Source organism: Thunnus maccoyii, chromosome 22, assembly GCF_910596095.1.
Source record: "Thunnus maccoyii chromosome 22, fThuMac1.1, whole genome shotgun sequence".
NCBI classification, from domain to species: Eukaryota; Metazoa; Chordata; class Actinopteri; order Scombriformes; family Scombridae; genus Thunnus; species Thunnus maccoyii.
In genome coordinates this window covers 18,889,730-18,907,060 of record NC_056554.1, presented here as the reverse complement: position 1 = coordinate 18,907,060, position 17,331 = coordinate 18,889,730, and the positions used below count along the sequence as shown (strand labels likewise).

General features: G+C 41.2%; 1 protein-coding gene across 4 annotated transcripts in view; it reads left to right on the top strand.

The window, feature by feature from the left end:
* The first annotated feature begins 8,656 nt into the window (after positions 1–8,656).
* The window catches only part of si:dkey-172j4.3 (diacylglycerol kinase eta), an 86,687-nt gene continuing 78,012 nt past the window's right edge, over positions 8,657–17,331 (top strand). For all 4 annotated transcript variants that reach the window (XM_042401093.1, XM_042401091.1, XM_042401090.1 and 1 more), the window contains exons 1-2: positions 8,657–8,816; positions 9,359–9,463. In XM_042401093.1, the coding sequence (XP_042257027.1) occupies positions 8,724–8,816; positions 9,359–9,463 (198 nt within the window). In that variant the 5' untranslated portion in view covers positions 8,657–8,723. The remainder of the gene's footprint in view (positions 8,817–9,358; positions 9,464–17,331) is intronic.

The following is a 17,331-nucleotide window of genomic DNA, read 5'->3' as shown; positions in this document are numbered from 1 at the left end:
TCAAAGCAGGCCTGCTGCATTAAGGCTAGACTTCAAATGGCAGATGACTCAAATGTTCCTGATCTATGTATTCCACAGCGGTATTTATAGCTTCAATAGATCGCAGAGGGGTGGAGGCACTCATTCTCTTTCTTTGTCTCTCTATATACACTATACCTCCCTCTCTGTCTCTATCTCTGCCTCTTTTTTTTTGCTTTTTTCCCCCTTCACCCTATAGTATGTTTGATCGCTCGCTTTTTTTTCCCTGTATGTCTTTGCTATTCAGTGTCATTTAATTTATTCTTCCATCGAAACTAAATGTGAATGTACATTTATATCTTAGGTGTGAATTATCTACGTGTCATGTTCCAGATCAAGACAAAAGTCCTTCCTATTTATATATTATCTTACAGTGTATATGAAGGTAACTATAAGCGAAACCTTATGATGGAAATAAATGAAAAAAATTATACAAAAAAAAAATTTGAGACACCTACATGAGACAGCTACTGAGAAGACAAACAACATTCATAAATAATTTGACAAAACAGCCTAACCTCAAGGACAACTTAGTAGCTTTTCTGAAGCGTTTAGATGTTTGATTTTTTAGAGTATTTTAACAATTTCTCATCCATGAATCAGGATGTATTAATGAATTATACTTTTTACTCATCATTCTTTTGATTCATTGACTTTTAAGCCATCGTGGATGACAAGTCTTTAAATTGCTCGGGGACAAAATGGAAATTCAAGAAATGTCTAGTTTTTCATGATGAGTGCGGGAAGATCATGTGATACGATCAGAAGCTCCAAAACAACCACTAAACGGACCTTAAGGTGGGTCAGAAATCAACTTTGAATCTCAACATTCATGCAAATTTATGAAATACTCTACTCAACTACAAACAGTTGGCGACATCATCAAAAAATGTTAGATTTTGCCATAAAAACAGAAACTTGTCTTGCAAAGATTCAATTTTTTTGTCTCTTTTACAATTTTTTATGATGTATAAAGCAGTATCTATTAAAAGTCACATTCTGAAAAAAGCAGATTACAGAGAAAACACAGAAAACAAACATATACATAGTCATGGTAATGGGGTAAACTTTGGTTGTTAAAAAAATGAAAAACACACACAATAAATATAATTCCAAATACAAATACATAATACAACTCTTTAAAAGTACATAATGTTTTCTCTTCTTTCCTTTCTCACCAAACATTTGTATTCTGCCTTCATCAGAGTGATATCTGTGGTTCAGGTTTATTATATGTACAAAAAAGTTTTTATAAAATACAAAATTTACAAGAGAACTACTGTATAAATGTTCATTAATATAAAACATACATCAGTGGGTCCTTTTTTCAATACAAAACAGCAAATTCTGTACTCTCCCAGTGATAACAATACTATAACAATTAATGGGGATTGGATTAATCTAATAGTTGGTGGATTTTTTTGGGTAAATTGTTCAGAATTCATCATAGATCAGGTTAAACTGCTTGAAATGTACAATCAAGTCTTTAAATTCCATCATTTTGATGCAAAAATAGTCAAAAAAATTCATAATTCAGTTTTTACAGCAGGAATTTTCTTCTGCAAAGGCTAGAAAAGCATATGAAACAGAAAAAACTTCCAATATATCCTCGTATTGGCAAGGTTAGAGGTAAACAGAATCGAGACGTTGTAACAAACAACAGTCCAGCAGCGTATCAGTCTAATCTTCATCACAGACACTGAATAATGAGAGACTACTCTTCCCCTTTGTCGCTGTCTCCTCCTTTTATCTCTCTCTCTCTTTTTCTCCGACCTGTCTCACCCCCTTCGTAGTCTCTCTCTCTTGTCCCCCCTCCCTTCCTATCCTGCCGTTCTGCGTCTCTCTCTTTTTTCGACCCTCTCTCTCTCTCCCTCCCTCCTCCCATCTCAAGCCTCATTAGCGTTAACAATCATTACCCCGTCTCACTGATCAAAGAGGAAATCTCAGACTGCACTTAATTATTGATGCTCTTAAAGAGCTTATCGTTTAAAAAAAAAAAAAGCCTTCTGACTTCACCGACTGCTTTAACTGGTCACTGTCTTCTTCTTCTTCTCATCATTTTCTCTGTCCCACTTTCTTTCCCCCGCTGTGCTGTGTCTGCTACTGCACACTTTCATTTTGCAGATCATATTTAATGGTTGGATAAATCACTAGGTGGCAGCATAGTAACACACGGTGCATACATTGACAGAGCAGCCCATACTGTATGCATGAAAATGAACTGCACTGCACTGTATCATGCGGTCTGCTAATAGTTTAAGACACAGTATTGAGTGAGACCAGCTTGATCCCGGATTATTGGAGATGTTGAATAACTGCTGCACCGTTCATCTTTTCATTTATCTCCTCAATTCCTCTAAACGGTAATTACCCCGATCAATGAAGGCAGGTCGATTCCAGATCAATTGAAATAATGTTCCCCCTGACCCATTAATGACCTTTTTACGACCCTCTGAAAGCATATCGGTACCTTGCCAAGTCTGTTAACCTTCGGTGTCTCGCGGTTAATGAGGAGGTCATTTCCAAAACAATTAGGAGCTGTTGGTGAGGAGGGAAGAAAATGCTCAGTGCTCATTCTCTATTAAAGGAGAGGTCCATATTTTTAAAAAATCCATCTTAAAATAACAATGCATGTGGTCATATACTGTAAGCAGATTTGAAAGAATGTGAACCTTTCATTTAAGCATATAGTCAGAAAAAGTGTATTTTGTCAGTTAATGTTAATGCAAATGTTGATTTCATTTCTATTTATTTGTCAAGCACAGCGTCATTGTCAGTTCAAATAACCTGCTACATGCTATTTTAAAAAGCATGGTGATCTAATTTAGTCATTTTGATTCAGATAAAGTAGTACTTATTTGAAATCTTAAGCAAAAAATGATTTTAAAAGAGTACTTTAAAGCTGCTATAATCAATATTTTTGATAATCACAATGTATTAAATGGCTACATGTGAGTGATAGTGATGAGCCTACAGAGAATTATCAGTGACTCTGCAGCTCCTCTCGGCTTTATAGCAACTTTAAGCTCATTGTTTAGCTGTCTGGCTGCAACTTTACTGTTTTGGTTCATGCTCATTGCTCTCATAGTGTTGTATTCGACTGTAGCAGGCAGCTGTTTTCAGAGAAAAAGCTCTATAAACCTACTGTACACTACCTGCTCAGCACCAAACGGCAAACAGACACAGTTAGCGACTAGCAGCTAAGCATTTAGCAGCTAAAGAGCCGGATATTTCCCTCAGGAGCTGGTGGAGACCAAAAACAGAGCTAAAAGAGAGTGAATATTGGTCAGGTGGACAGAAACACGACTTCAAATGAAGGATAACGCTGCTTGTAACTGCTGGATGTGTAAACAAACAACTATTTGCTAACAAGCTAAACATATCAACTTAAAAGGTGATGAGATGGCAGACTTGTGTTCACAACTTGTTTTTCGCTGCCTGCAAGTTGCCAAAAAAAATATTATGAATGTCAAATAAGAGCATCTTTCACAAGACATGCAACTTGATCCAGGTTATTTTCTCAGACTTTGGAAAGCTCCCTCCACAGATGGAGGAGACATCATCACTAAAGTTTTCACCGGTTGAGTAGTACCCCTTCATTTGTGAAATCAGCGCAGTGGCCCTTTAAATCGACTATGGAAAAGAACGGTGAAAGTGTATAATGATTGTTTTTTTTTCCACAGGTATAACTGCCAACTATTATCTGTTCTTAAATGACTCATTTTCAATATTTGGATGTAGGCTTATTTTAAGATCTGATGTAACCGTTCCTTGTGCTGTTTTAGGCTCTGTGGTTGTGTGTGTGTATGTGTGTGTGTGGGTGGATGGAGGGTATCTGTGTAGGAGTCCTGCTTGGGTCGTGGGCGGTTTGAACATGAATGGCAGTAGGATTACGACTGGGCATTTCCAATTTGAGACATGTGTCTCCTATGATGTAGGATGTAGGAGTTAGGGGTAGACGGGCACGTTCACTTTTCTTTTCTGAGAGTTAATGAGAAGATTAAAACCACTCTTATGTGAGAGAGTGCTATCGATCTTCTCGTGTAACTCTTGGCAAGAAAGCATATTTCCCAAAATGTCAAACTTCAATGACATATAAGACTTTTTTTTGGCCACTGAAGCAGCACATAGAGGAATTCAATTAGAGCACTTTAATAAAGGAAAGGGGCTTTAATACACGCATAAAGCCGCAGAGTAGAAAATTAGCTGACTGGCTAAAATAAGTCAACAGAAGCAGCAACAAGTGTGCGAATATAGAAGCAGCAGCAGCGGAAACTCCTGCGATATATTTGCTGCGCGTTATTAAGGAGATAAATATGGGGGTGCGGGGATAACTGCTTGTGAAAAATTAGTACAGGATGTGCGACAGTATGCTCATATTTGCATGATGATAATGGTGCCGCTGTAATTTGCCTTTCAGTTTGCCATGTAACTCAGAGCTGTTAATTATCTCTCTGTTATCAGTTTCTTTTATTGCTCGGCTCTGATTGCGGGCCCCCACCGCGCCGCCGCTCGGAATGGGGACGAGAGGAAATTTGACAACCTGTAAGCACCGCACTGGGAGAGCTCGAAGGAGGTGTGTGTGTGTGTGTGTGTGAGAAAGAGATCTGCAGCAATATGGAAAGTCCAGCAAGGTAAAAAAGGTGATTTTGAAGGTGAAATTGAACAAAATATGCCCCTAAAATCAAATCTCTCACCTGATTTTTACACTTCAGGAGTGTATTTTCTCCCCTGGTCTCTCTCCTCCGTCCCTCCCTCCCTCCCTCCCTCCGCTCCCATCCTCTCACCGTTGTCAAGGGCAACCGTAGGAAGGAGCCCGATCACTACAGTAAGACTATCACCTGAATGGCAGTGGGGAATCCAGCAGGTATACCTGTGTGTGATGGCGCACGTGTCTATTTGTTCACACGCCGCTGACCGACAGCGAGCAGCAGTCTCACAAGACGACACGAATACGTGCGGAGGAGGAGGAGGAGGAGGAGGGAGGCTGTGAAGGACACACACACACACACACACAAAGACACGGTGTAAATGAAGTGAGTGTTGGCAGGCTCACAGCTAATTCAGCATGAATATTTAATCAACTGTAAACAAATTACTGTTGCACTGAGTGGTGCCAGTGTGTGTTCTGTGTTAGTGCATATGTATACGTGTGTGCGTCTGTCTCTCTGCCCTTGTTTGTGCGCACATGTTGCTCTCTCTCTCTCTCCCTTCCCTTATGAACGCGGATGTCTCTCTCCCTTCCTAATGGCTCTCTATTAGGGTGACTTGTTCCCTGACAACGACTCTATCGATCGAGCTCAAATTTGAGCAGAAATCAGTGTGCGTGTCGAGATTCGAGAGAGAGAGAGATATAGAGAGAGAGTGCAGGTACAGCTTTGTGAGTGCAAAACAAGTTTTGAGAGCATGTCTGGGCAGGATTTTGAGAAAAATAGATGCGTTATTGCCTGCAAGAGGAATGTTGTATCATGATTTAAGCCAGCAGCTGCAATTCTTCTTTTGCAATTTGTGTCACTCACACGCAAACTGGAAAAACAGTAAAAAACCATCAGCCTTGAACTTGCTTATTTTCCATGAGCTTCTTTATGAGACTATAACTGTCACCATTTGGCTTGTGATGCCTTAAAACAAATGCACTTTATCACAGGTTATGGCCTTTGTGTGGACAATTCAGCTGAAGAGTGATTTTTTTCCTTTTGAGATTGTTTAATTTATGGGAATTTAAGAGGTCTAGGGAGGTAAAAGCATCCAATATTTCATCAGAAAAACAGTAAAACTTCAATAAAAGTAAGAAAGTAACCATTTTTAACCCCATTTGATCTCGGTGGGTGCAGAATCCCCCGGGTCGAAAACTGCTGGACCGATTTTCTTAAATACTCAGGGAAATGGACATCTGAACATCTACAATTTCCATGACAACTGGGCAAACTTGAAAGCCTCCCAACAGCTACAAGATGAACATAGAGGTGGGATTATTTCATCAACTATGAACCGTGTTGGAGGCCCAGCTGCTAAGCAGAGGTGTTAATGTTTTAATCAACCAGCAGCTCCTTTCTGCGGTGATTAAATGCATCAATAAAAGTCACATCCTGCCCCCTAAAAAACATTTGAATTCTTCCAAATTTGCAAACAAGTAAATGACTTTTTCTGAATTCACTCAGCTGTAGCAATTAACCACATGCAAACATCGTGGTGATAGTTGAAAGAGCGGCGTGTATGTTCATCTCCAAGCTTTGCAGCAGTACAATATATTTTTCCACCTGACTGTCTAGCTCTGCTGTAACAAACATTTCCTGTATTCAGCCAGTCACAAGGTTAGCTTTTGTGGCAGCGTATTGCAAGCTGTATAGGCTTCGATTAAAAAAAACAACAACACCTTGATGTGATATTAATCGATTTAACTTTTCAAAATCAATGCTTAGCAATGCTGCAGTTCTTTACACACCTATTGTTAAACGGCCTTAATGGTATCAAGTGTTCAAAAAAAACAGTGTGAGCTAATTGTTATTCCTGCAGAGCTTTCACTTGTTTTCTTTTTTTTTTTAACTCAATGATGCATATTTGTTAGCATCTGGGTGTTAATTGGACTTTCTGTGTTATGTATTGGGCCCGTGTCTCCCTCGAGCGCTATCTCTTGCGCGCGCATGCGTGCGTGTGTGCGCGTTATTTGCTCTCCGTTTAACCTCAGAAGAGATTCGAGGCGACTCAACACGGCCGCTTTCAAATCTCTCTCTCTCTCTCTCTGTTTCTCTCTCTCACTCTCTCTCTCTCGCCCCCTGCTCCCTCCTCTTCCTCCTCCACCTCCCTCCCCTCCCCTCCCCTCCTCCTCCTCCTCTTCCTACCTGATTCAGATCCGCTCCGACGCTATGCGTATGACCGCGTCTCTCTCTCTGCAAGGCGAGCACCACCGGAGAGACCCGCACGCTGCTGCTGCCGCCGCCGCCGCCGCCGCTGTTGCTGACCGCCGGCCGCCCGCGAGCACCAGAAAGCCGGCTTGACGAGCGACTCAGGCCGGGGCAACAGGAGCTGGGAGACACCGCCGCTGCTGGTTTAACCTCCGCCGCGGAGGGAGGGAGGAAGAAAAATTAACAGGCGAAGGTAAATAATATCCATATTTTATCGACACATGAGAGCTCACACACACACATAAACACACACACACACACACACACACACACACGGGGTTCATTTGTGCAGAGGAGGTGGCCGCGCGGTAACGGTGGCCGTCCAGGTCGCTGTTGACAAATGTTTTTTTTCGCGTTTTGTGACAGCTGAACCGACTGAGCCCGTTTGACGGACACGCAAGGAGTTGAATTGAATATTGATATTTATGTTTTTTGCGTGTCCGCCGAGAGCTCCTACAGGAAGAAAAAAAAAAAAAAAAAAAACAGCGATACGGACGGAATGAATGATGAAGCTGGCTGAGGCGCACGACAGCAGCCTGTTGTGCATCCGTTTGTGTTTATTATTAATTTTTGTTTTTGTTTTTTTTAATACATATATATAAAACACCCTCTAAAAACCCAACATAATTGAACAGCCTGCACACCTACACATACATGCACCGTGTTCTTATTTTTACTCTTCTTCTACGTCCAAGTTTGGTGTCACCGGGGGCGGTGAAGTGAGATGCAGACAGGTTTTTGAATAACGTGTCCACATCGTAATCAAGGAAACGCGCACGCACGCACGCGCACGCACACACACACACACACACACACACACACTGCATACATACTTGCACTTTTTTTTAGGTGTCTTAATGCTGCTGCATACTGAGAGATATCGGCGCTGACATAATATATACTTAAATGCTGCTCCACGTGCGCGTGCGTGCATGGTGTGTGCGTGCGCGTGATGGCTATGAAGCATGCAGACTCTCCCCATATCTGATGTTAATGCATGAAAGGCTGTTTAAAGCTGAATAGTCTTCTTGTAATGAGCCGTATCATCCATCTTTCCTCGTACTATTCATTTCCATCATTACCACCACCACCACCACCATCATCATCACCCTCATCCTCATCATCCTCCTCATCATATGTTTTGTGTCACTTGTCCCTAAAGGGCTGCTTCTGCACCACAGCGGCTTTGTTTTACAAGCACAGGGCTGAAGCGTAAACCTCAAAGTGTTCTCTCACAAACGCAGGAAGAAGTAAAGAGGAACCGAGAAAGAAGAAGTTGGCTGTCGTTGTCTCTCCGACTCTGTAACTGACTGAAAGAGTGGCGGCGGAGGTGGAAGACAGAAAAAAAAAAAGATAATAATATTAGAGAAACAGGGATTATGGGGGGAGGACAGTTGTTTATATGTTTAAGCGAGGGAGCCTGCTAACCCCATCTCCCCCATAAAATAAAATTTAGAAAAAAAAAAGAACTCCAGTGAGCTTTTCTCTCCTAATCAATAATTCATTCCTTCATCTTTTCCAGAGTTGGCCCCGGATAGAGAGATCGGCAAGAGGACGAGTGTGGCGTCCCAGAGCCTGCTGTCCCATTCGTCATCCTCTCCTCTCTTCCTCTTCTTGGCCAAAAAACTTCACTCCTTCTCTTCCATCTCTTCTCTTTCTCCTCCTCCTCTTCTTCCTCTTTGTCTGCTCTTGCAGCAGCAAAACTTTTTTTTTTTTTTATCCCAACTCTTTTCTGTCCCTTTTCACTTCACTTTCTTCCTCCTTCTTTTTTTTTTTTTTTTGTTCCACCTTTGACTCCTCATGGCGTCCAAACTGAACCCGAACGTCCTGTACGTGGCGGATCCTGGCGAGTCGCTGGGGTCGCCCCAAGCGGACTCTGAAAGGACTCATATCGTGAGTACTCAGGCATGTTTAGAGCTGCAAACGGCAAGATCTTTTTTTAAAAAAAAAGTTAACATATGACTCAATCAAAAAGCTGGCCGGCGACAGAGAAACGGCGCCAACTCGCCACAGAAATCATCGCAGTAGGTTTCACTTTTACATGAGGGGGGTGGGGTGGGGGGGGGGGGGAAGGAAAAACTGTACGTTACCAGAGCTTGGCCTGATCATAAACAACAGAGGCAGCCCACCATCTTTCCTTTACGCTTCTAAGGAACTCTGTTACACAACTGGAGCCCTGCAGAAAAAGCCTTCACGCTTAATGAAATCACTATTTTATGTTGCTTTTAAAACAAGTTTTAACAGCTCAATCTGACCTGCGGTGCAAGACAAAAAAAAAACAAAAAACTGATTTGCAGATCCAATAAAGCTACAAAGAGAGGAAAAAAGTAATCTGGAGTGTTTCCACATCATCTTAAAACGTACTACATTAGTAATATTTGACCGTTATCCGACCCAGATCGTGAACAACTCTTTGTTTCTTCTCGTCTTCGCAGGCCGGAGAAGCCGGAGAAGAGTCGTCAGACAGCGACGGGGAGCAAGAGGAGACGTCGCACAAGCTGATCCGCAAAGTGTCGACCTCGGGACAGATACGGGCCAAGGTAGGAGACGCAGGAAGCAAAGGAGAATGTATATATATGTGTGTGTGTGTGTGTGTGTGTGTGTGTGTGTGTGTGTGTGCGGAGGTGGCGTCAGCTGTGTTTTATCCATTAAAAAGAGGATTCCCAGCGCTCGCAGAGCTTGTGGAATAGTTGTGAAATTTTCGAGAGGTTTTGTATCCCGACACAGGAAAAAGTCAGGAAACTGGATTAAAATCTCTTGGCAGCGTCAGGTGATGTCAGAGGATTTTTTTTTTTTTTATTAAACGACTTTTTTTATTAGAGTCGACGAAGAGCAAGCGGTGCTCGAAAACGTCACCTCGGTGCAACTTTTGCATTATAGATGGTTGGTTTTCAGCTGTTTTTTTTTAACATTTTAGGGGTAAAAAAAACCATCTTCCAGACCCCTTTGAGAGCTTTTCTGAACTTTCTACATATTAAAACAAGAAAAAAAAAAGCAATGTTAGCAAACTAAAGGAGGGATGAAAGTTTTAAGCTCTTAACTTGGGGGGGAAAGTCATGGAGTTTTTCATGGGAACCCTGATGAAACATTTGACCTGCTCATTTATTAAAGAGCTGATATAAAATTTAAACATCTCGCCGAAGAACGTGTGTGTGTGTGTGTGCAAAGCCGTTTGAAGGACATCACACACCATCACATTCAAATCCGCTGAAGGATCTTTTGTTTTATCTGTGTCTTACGTCTGTTCAATTGCAACTTTATCAACACTTAAATCAGGTCCTTTGATCTTATTTGCCCCCCCCCCCCCCCTTCCTCCCACCCCCGCGTCTGAGTCTGCTGAGGTCAGCTGACTTCCTATTCAGGCTCGGCCTACTTCCTGCCTGCGTCACTCATGATGAGTTGTGTTAAAAATCTTTGACGTGATCACACTTTACAGGCCTCTGAGATGTGTTTTACTGTAAGATATTAACGATTTGATATCAGCCTCTTACTGGCAAACACATACACACACACACACAAATGTGCCTCATTAGTTATTGATGAACTAATAACCGCAATGAGAAATGCAGTCTCACAGCTGACAACTGTCCAAATTATTATTGTGTGTGTGTGTGTGTGTGTGTGTGAGTGTGTGTGGACATTGTTCTCCATTACCTGCATCGACCGTCAACTGTAAATCACGCTCCGATCAATAGGAGACACGGGATACCCCGGCAACCCCTGTCGTCATGGGGACTGCATCCCATAATGTCAGATTTGTTCCTGCCTGCAGATGACGGTATCGGGTATCAGTCCGTTATTGATCGGCTAATCTCATCGGACACCATCGTAATGTGGGTGTTTGAGTGTGATGCGCGTGCCCCCATATAAGGAGCGTAAGAGCAACGGAGACGGTTGCCATGGAGAAATGAAGGCCGTGACCATATAGGTAATATAAAACAGAGGATTTTAATGCCATTTTCCTCTTTTAGCGTCACCTGTGTTGCTTTTTTTTTGGTGTTTATGTGAAGTCATTTAGTAGAAAATGATGACAAGTCACTTTCAGCGCGATGATGACATCACATAGCACCCTTCCTATTGGCTGAAAGAAGCTGCTGCTAGCTCTGGCTACACATCTTGGATTCCCTCAGTTGTCAGTCAAATCTGACAACACCGTGATTAGTTCTTCGAGTGTTCACGCTTCTCTCTCTCTGTGTGTGTGTGTGTGTGTGTGTGTGTGTGTGTGTGTGTGTGTGTTGATTAGATTGCGTGCACCTACAGTCATGTGATTCAGATTAAGCTAGTCATCGACTCCAGGATTATGCTTCAGTGACAACAAAAGGCCTGAGCGGATTAGTGTGCTTGTGTATCCCTATTGTTTGTTTGTGTGTACATGTGGGTGAGGGCATATGTGCATCGGCACGTGTGTGTGTGTGTGTTCTTGCATACTTGGCTGCAGAAATATGTGTGTGTCTTTTTTTTTTTTTTGACATGTTGCTCCTCATTACTCCTCTCTTTACCGTCATGCGTTCGCCTCGCCTCATTTGATCGCCCGCCTGTTACTTTACTCGTTAGAGCGGGCGCCCGGTCGGCGCACTTGTTAAGGAGGTGCTAATTCTTATCAACTGTGACATGACACCCTGACGCTATTAGATTAACTCAGCTCCCTCACCCACAAGTTTCCAAATAATTACACAGATGCTGCGATAGCCCTCAAACACAGGGCGTGTCATTTCCACTCTTGAGACATTCATGTTGGCTGTAATTAAATATTCTGTGTTTAGAGACGAGATTTTTTGATACTTGGGCATCAGCGGAGTGCATTTGATCTCACTGCAGTCACTCCTTGCTTGAGATTTGAGTGTTATAGCCAAAATTTTACTCAATCTGCATTTTTTTTATATATATATTCTTGATGCACAGTTTTACACAACCTCATCCTGCTAGGTGTGTGTGACAAACGCTCACCCCGTTAATGTTTTGTTGCTTCTTCGTCGTGCACCGCAATCAAAGCGAATGTGACCTTGGAGATTTGTTAATTGGCTGACTCAGTGAAACTCTGTGAGCCTGCACGCTGTGAGACTGACGAGTTTGGATCTTAAGACCGATAGAGAGACTCTCTCTCTCTCTCTCTCTCTCCGCTGTATGTGTTTATGCTTGTTTTGATATCTTTTGTGAGAATCAGTTTGAGTTTTTGCACTGAGGTTTTAAAAAAAAAAAAGCTGCGTGGGCACCTGTCTGTTCCTGCAGAGAAAACAAACCTCCACCCAACCCATCCTGCCAGGAAAATAAGAAGACAGATATACAGCATGATCGGTTTTAAGATGTCAGCCTTTTTTTTTTATATATATATATATTTAAAAGCCTTGACCTTTTTGAAATAAAGAAAACATTTTTTAACCTTGAAGCGAGCTAAAAGCGTGTAGAAATGCTTTATATCACCCCCGTTTCCATGACATTTCATATTGTTTTCCATAGCGACCGATACAAACCTACAAAGGAATGTCATGTTATTGTTCGCTGACCAGAAAACATTAAGGATTTCTATACAAATGCCATCTAACCAACTACATGACTAATCTAAAAAGAGAATGAGAGACAAACTAAACTTTATTTAGCACCATATTTGGATGCTTAGTTTACTGCACTGCTTATATTTCCAAATGTTATATTACATTCTGCACTTATCCCATGATTAGGATGCTGGACCGCCTGCATTCTCATCCATTATCATGCTAATTACTATCAATCACCTGCAACAGTTGTGCATTTTCTGGCAGATTTGAGTCGTTCAGCTGTTCTTAATTTCTTCATAGAGTCTAAATGTTGTAAATTTTAAGTTTTTATGATGATAAAAGTACAAGTCTGTGTGTCTTTTGTGCCATAAATCAAGAGAATATGCTGCAGCTCTACATATACCAGCCAATCAATAGCATGTATTGCATCTAGATACAGTATGTGATGCTGTATTGTGGTGGAGCACAACATAATTCACATCCCGGTATAGTTAATCAATACCACGATGCATCTGATATGTAAATATTGCAAAAATGTTTCAGAAGCTTCTCAACTTTTAATTGTACAAGATCAAACTGAAACGTCGTGTCATCGATTTAAATACATTAACATAAACAAGAGCATCCTCTGAGTTTGCATTTGGAAATCAGCTGGTTTTTCTTTACGTCACAGAGCAGGAACTGTTCTCGCTCCCGTTCCGCTTAAAACTTTGCAAACTGCATAGTTGCAACGTCACATTAGCTTATCTCAGTCAGACATCTTCCCTGCTATCCGTTCAGAGCAACTATCCACTGAGCAACTAAACCATTAAAACTATGCAAAGACTCTAAATGTTAACGTTTATTATGTCTTACACGACCACATGCGTGAGATATTCTTTGATGCACTTGATTTATACAACATTTACAGCTGTTTTTTTTAGTTGTTTTAACATGTTAGCATCTAGATCTACAACTGACTGGTTAAAAAACTCAGCTCTCATCAATCTTATTCATATTTATAGTAGAATTTCTTTATATTTAACTTGGTCCAGAGCTGAATTTGTGGTGTGCCACAAGCTCTTTCTTAACTTTTTGAATGTTTGGCATCGTGTGCATTTGACGGGCAGCCAACTGACCTGGTTACACCAGGAAGTGGCACAGCGGTTTTCACCCGTGTTTATTTTTGAAACAAGTCGCCCTAGAAGCTTGGTGACGTAGTGACTACTCTCAGTTGGCAAGCTAACCACTCGCATGCTATCGAGCTAATCAGTCTGCGAGCTTCTTTCTGTTTTCTCTTCACTGTGACGTTTAATCCCCTGCCCCCCCCCCCCCCCGGCGTTTTTGTTCTGATCATCATCAATCAATAAAGATATATTGAAGGATTAAAAAGAACTGTCAGTTAGCTGCTAGCTAGTTAGCCAGCAAGCTAACCAGTTTAACTGCTGGTGTGACTGGGCCTTTATACCACTATGTTGGGAAATTTAGATTTTCTTGAGTGATTGGCAGATAAAACTGAGCGTTTCAGTTATTTTATGTGAAGTTTTTAACCTCTAGTAGCGGGATACAGGTGGCTGTAATGCGCCAAGAAGTGCAGCAGTGTGCCAACAAATGCAGAGAAGAAGAAGACTGCAAGCTAGTAAACACTTCTCTTCACTGTGACGTTTAATCCCCTGCCCCCCCCCGGCGTTTTTGTTCTCATCATCATCAATCAATAAAGACGTATTGAAGGATTAAAAAGAACTGTCAGTTAGCTGCTAGCTAGTTAGCCAGCAAGCTAACCAGTTTAACTGCTGGTGTGACTGGGCCTTTATACCACTATGTTGGGAAATTTAGATTTTCTTGACTGATTGGCAGATAAAACTGAGTGTTTCAGTTATATTTTTATGTGAAGTTTTTAACCTCTAGTAGCGGGATACAGGTGGCTGTAATGCGCCAAGAAGTGCAGCAGTGCGCCAACAAATGCAGAGAAGAAGAAGAAGACTGCAAGCTAGTAAACACTACAGGGTTTAAAATGGCTTTAAAAATCAGCTTTGCAAATGTTTTACGAGGTATGATGCACTTTTGTTTGACCTCAAGCGTGCACACAACGTATTTTGATGAGTAACACTCGAGGTAAACTTTAGTTTCTTTACAAGAAAACTCCACAGGGTACTTTTTTTTTTTTTTTTAAATGTAGCGTTGGCACAACTAGAAGCATTTTATGCCAACAGGAAGTAGTAGGGTTTTTTTTGAGAAATTGGACATGTGATGCTGATTTTGAGCAACAGAAACTGCCGCGCACATGCAGTAGCTTTGAGGTTTCGTGCTGTCAGTCATTTTAAAAGACAGTTGCGTCACATGTTGTAACAAAGTCTGTAGTTATGTCTCCTTTATAATCAGAGTGACCTCCCTGATTCTCTGTTTTTCTTTCTTTTTTTTGTGTGTGTGTGTGTGTGTCTGTTTCTCTCTACCTCCAGGCTCAGTTGCATAAGGTTTCACACTCTTTCTTCTTCCTTTTTCCCATCCTCCTCCTCCTCCTCCTCCTCCTCCTTCTCCTGTTTGCCTTGCTCTCATTTACTGTGTGGAAAATAAAGGAGACACAGGAAGAGATTGAGGCGGAAGAGCAAACAGCTTCTGTGAAGTGTGTGTGTGTGTGTGTGTGTTTGCGATTTGTGTGAATGCGCGACACCACCGCTGAGGCTTTGAGTAGGCCGATCACGCAAGCTGTAAGGGACGCACACACATGAAAGCACACACACACACACACACACACACACACACAGAAAAGGGCAGTCCCTTCATTATGTTTCCCTCCGATGTGAGACACAAGACATCTCTTTTTCTTCTTCTGTCTCTGCACTCTTTTAATTTCTTTTTTTTAATAATTTCTCAGCATGTTCCCCCCTCGTTTGTGTCATCAATCTCGTCCTCTCCTCGCTGCTCTCCTCCGCTCCCCCATTTGTTGTATTTTCCGACAGACTCGCGAGCCTTTTTCCTACGAAAACAAAAATAAATCATTCAAAATAACACCGAAATAAACACCAGCACATTATTCTTAATCATATTCGACCATTTTTTCCCTATTTTCATCTTATTATTTTTCCAGTTTCCTATTACTCTTTTTATATTATTTTTCCCCCCCTTTTACCTTCAGATGGCCTTTTTTAAAGATGAGAACAATCAATAACTTTTCTCTGAGACGTTTCCTTCTAAAATAGCAGCACCACTCCAGATTATATAACCGGTCGTATTTCTGGTCGTTTTTTGAGCGGTGACCAACAGGTAACACATTTTTTTTCCATTCCTTTTGGATTTCCTGCACGCTGCTTTGGAATCAAAACCCACTATATTTGTTCCTTTTTTTATCTGCATCTCAGCTCCCAGTGCAGAAGTCTGTGTGGGTGTTCACTGCAATGGAGATGAGGACGAGTTGTGTGTGTGTGTGTGTGCAAGTGTGTGCATGTGTGTGCTTTGATTTATGCCCTTGGCTTGATGTGATACAGCTGCAATAGTGTGTGGGTCAATACTGAGAGAGAGAGAGAGAGAGATGGAAAGAGGAGAGATGGAGATAGACAAAAGGAGAAAATTAGTAAGTGGAAGAGAGAGAGAGAGAGAGAGATGGAGGCAGAGTGGAAAGTAGCAGATCCAGTGTTATATAAGAAATCCGCACAGCAAACAGACGGCTCCTAATACCCCCGTATTTACCATCACAACAGGTCGGCAGGACAGAGGAGGTGGCGGCCCCCGGGCCGTGTTTAAGATGTGTCGGTCGAGCTCCGGTCGGTACAAAGATTTTGCGCAAAACACATTGTTTTTGTGTCCTTAAGGCTGAACAAACACGCTCGACGCGCTTTCCTACATCATAAAACATGTGCAAATACTTTCTTTATGAATGTTTTGAGACTTGTTTTTGTTTAAATTGGCTTAATTTTTTTTTTTTCTTCTTCTTCTTCTTCCTCACCCGTTTTATTGGTGATTTTCTACCTTTTTTACAACACTTTACCGCCGCAACTATGTGGAACCGAGTTAAAGCGAGTGATGTCATACAGCTGTTCCTGTCTGTTTTTTTTTTCCTTTTTTGATAGATTTATAGCTTGTCTTTGAGGTAAATGCCAGTTTTATTTACCAACACATTGGCTGGATTTTAATCTGCTACTTATGAGATTCTTAAATCTTCATTTTCCTTCCACAAATAGAAAAACTAATAGAAAAAATAGAAAAAATGCCAAACTGAAAATACATACATATGGAAAAAAGAGAGAGAGAGAGAAGTCTGGAAATGGAAACTTACAATAAAAACAAAAAAAGAAATTGTCAAAATCACCGACCAGATGTTAACAGCCAAAGCAAGAATGTCCTAAAAATGCTAAAAATGGAAGCTTAAGTAGCTTTAACAAGCTAAAAAAGATCCCCTCCAGACATGTTTTAAGATGTATATAAAATACTAGACTTTGATTGATAATGTTGCGTCTAATGTGGTTTTTTTGAACATTAAAAAAAAAAAAAAAAAAAGGATCAATTATCTTGTTAAAATCCTTAAAATGACATCTCCTCCTTCTCCCTCATTAAAAAAAAAAAAATCTCTGAATGTGCAAATGTTTTTCATTTTAAAAGTTTAACTGCTGGACACAAGATGTCTCTTATTTTACCGTTCTCAGTGTGTGTGTGTGTGTGTGTGTGTGTGTGCACACAACGGAGGCTTCACTTGTGTAGTTGTGATGTCACAAATCCTGCTCACCTTTTTTTTTTTTTAATTAAACTTTCCCTCTTCAGCAGATGAATATGAAAACCGTTTACTAGTTTCAAACTCTGCACAGTGAAACCGAAACATCCGAGTTGAATGAACGAGAAGCAGAACACACTTTTTTTTTTTTTTTTTTTTTGAGCGGAGAGGTCCTTTAACTCAAGATCAAAACGTGTAGGTGATAATGGAGACCAGATTAGTTGCATGC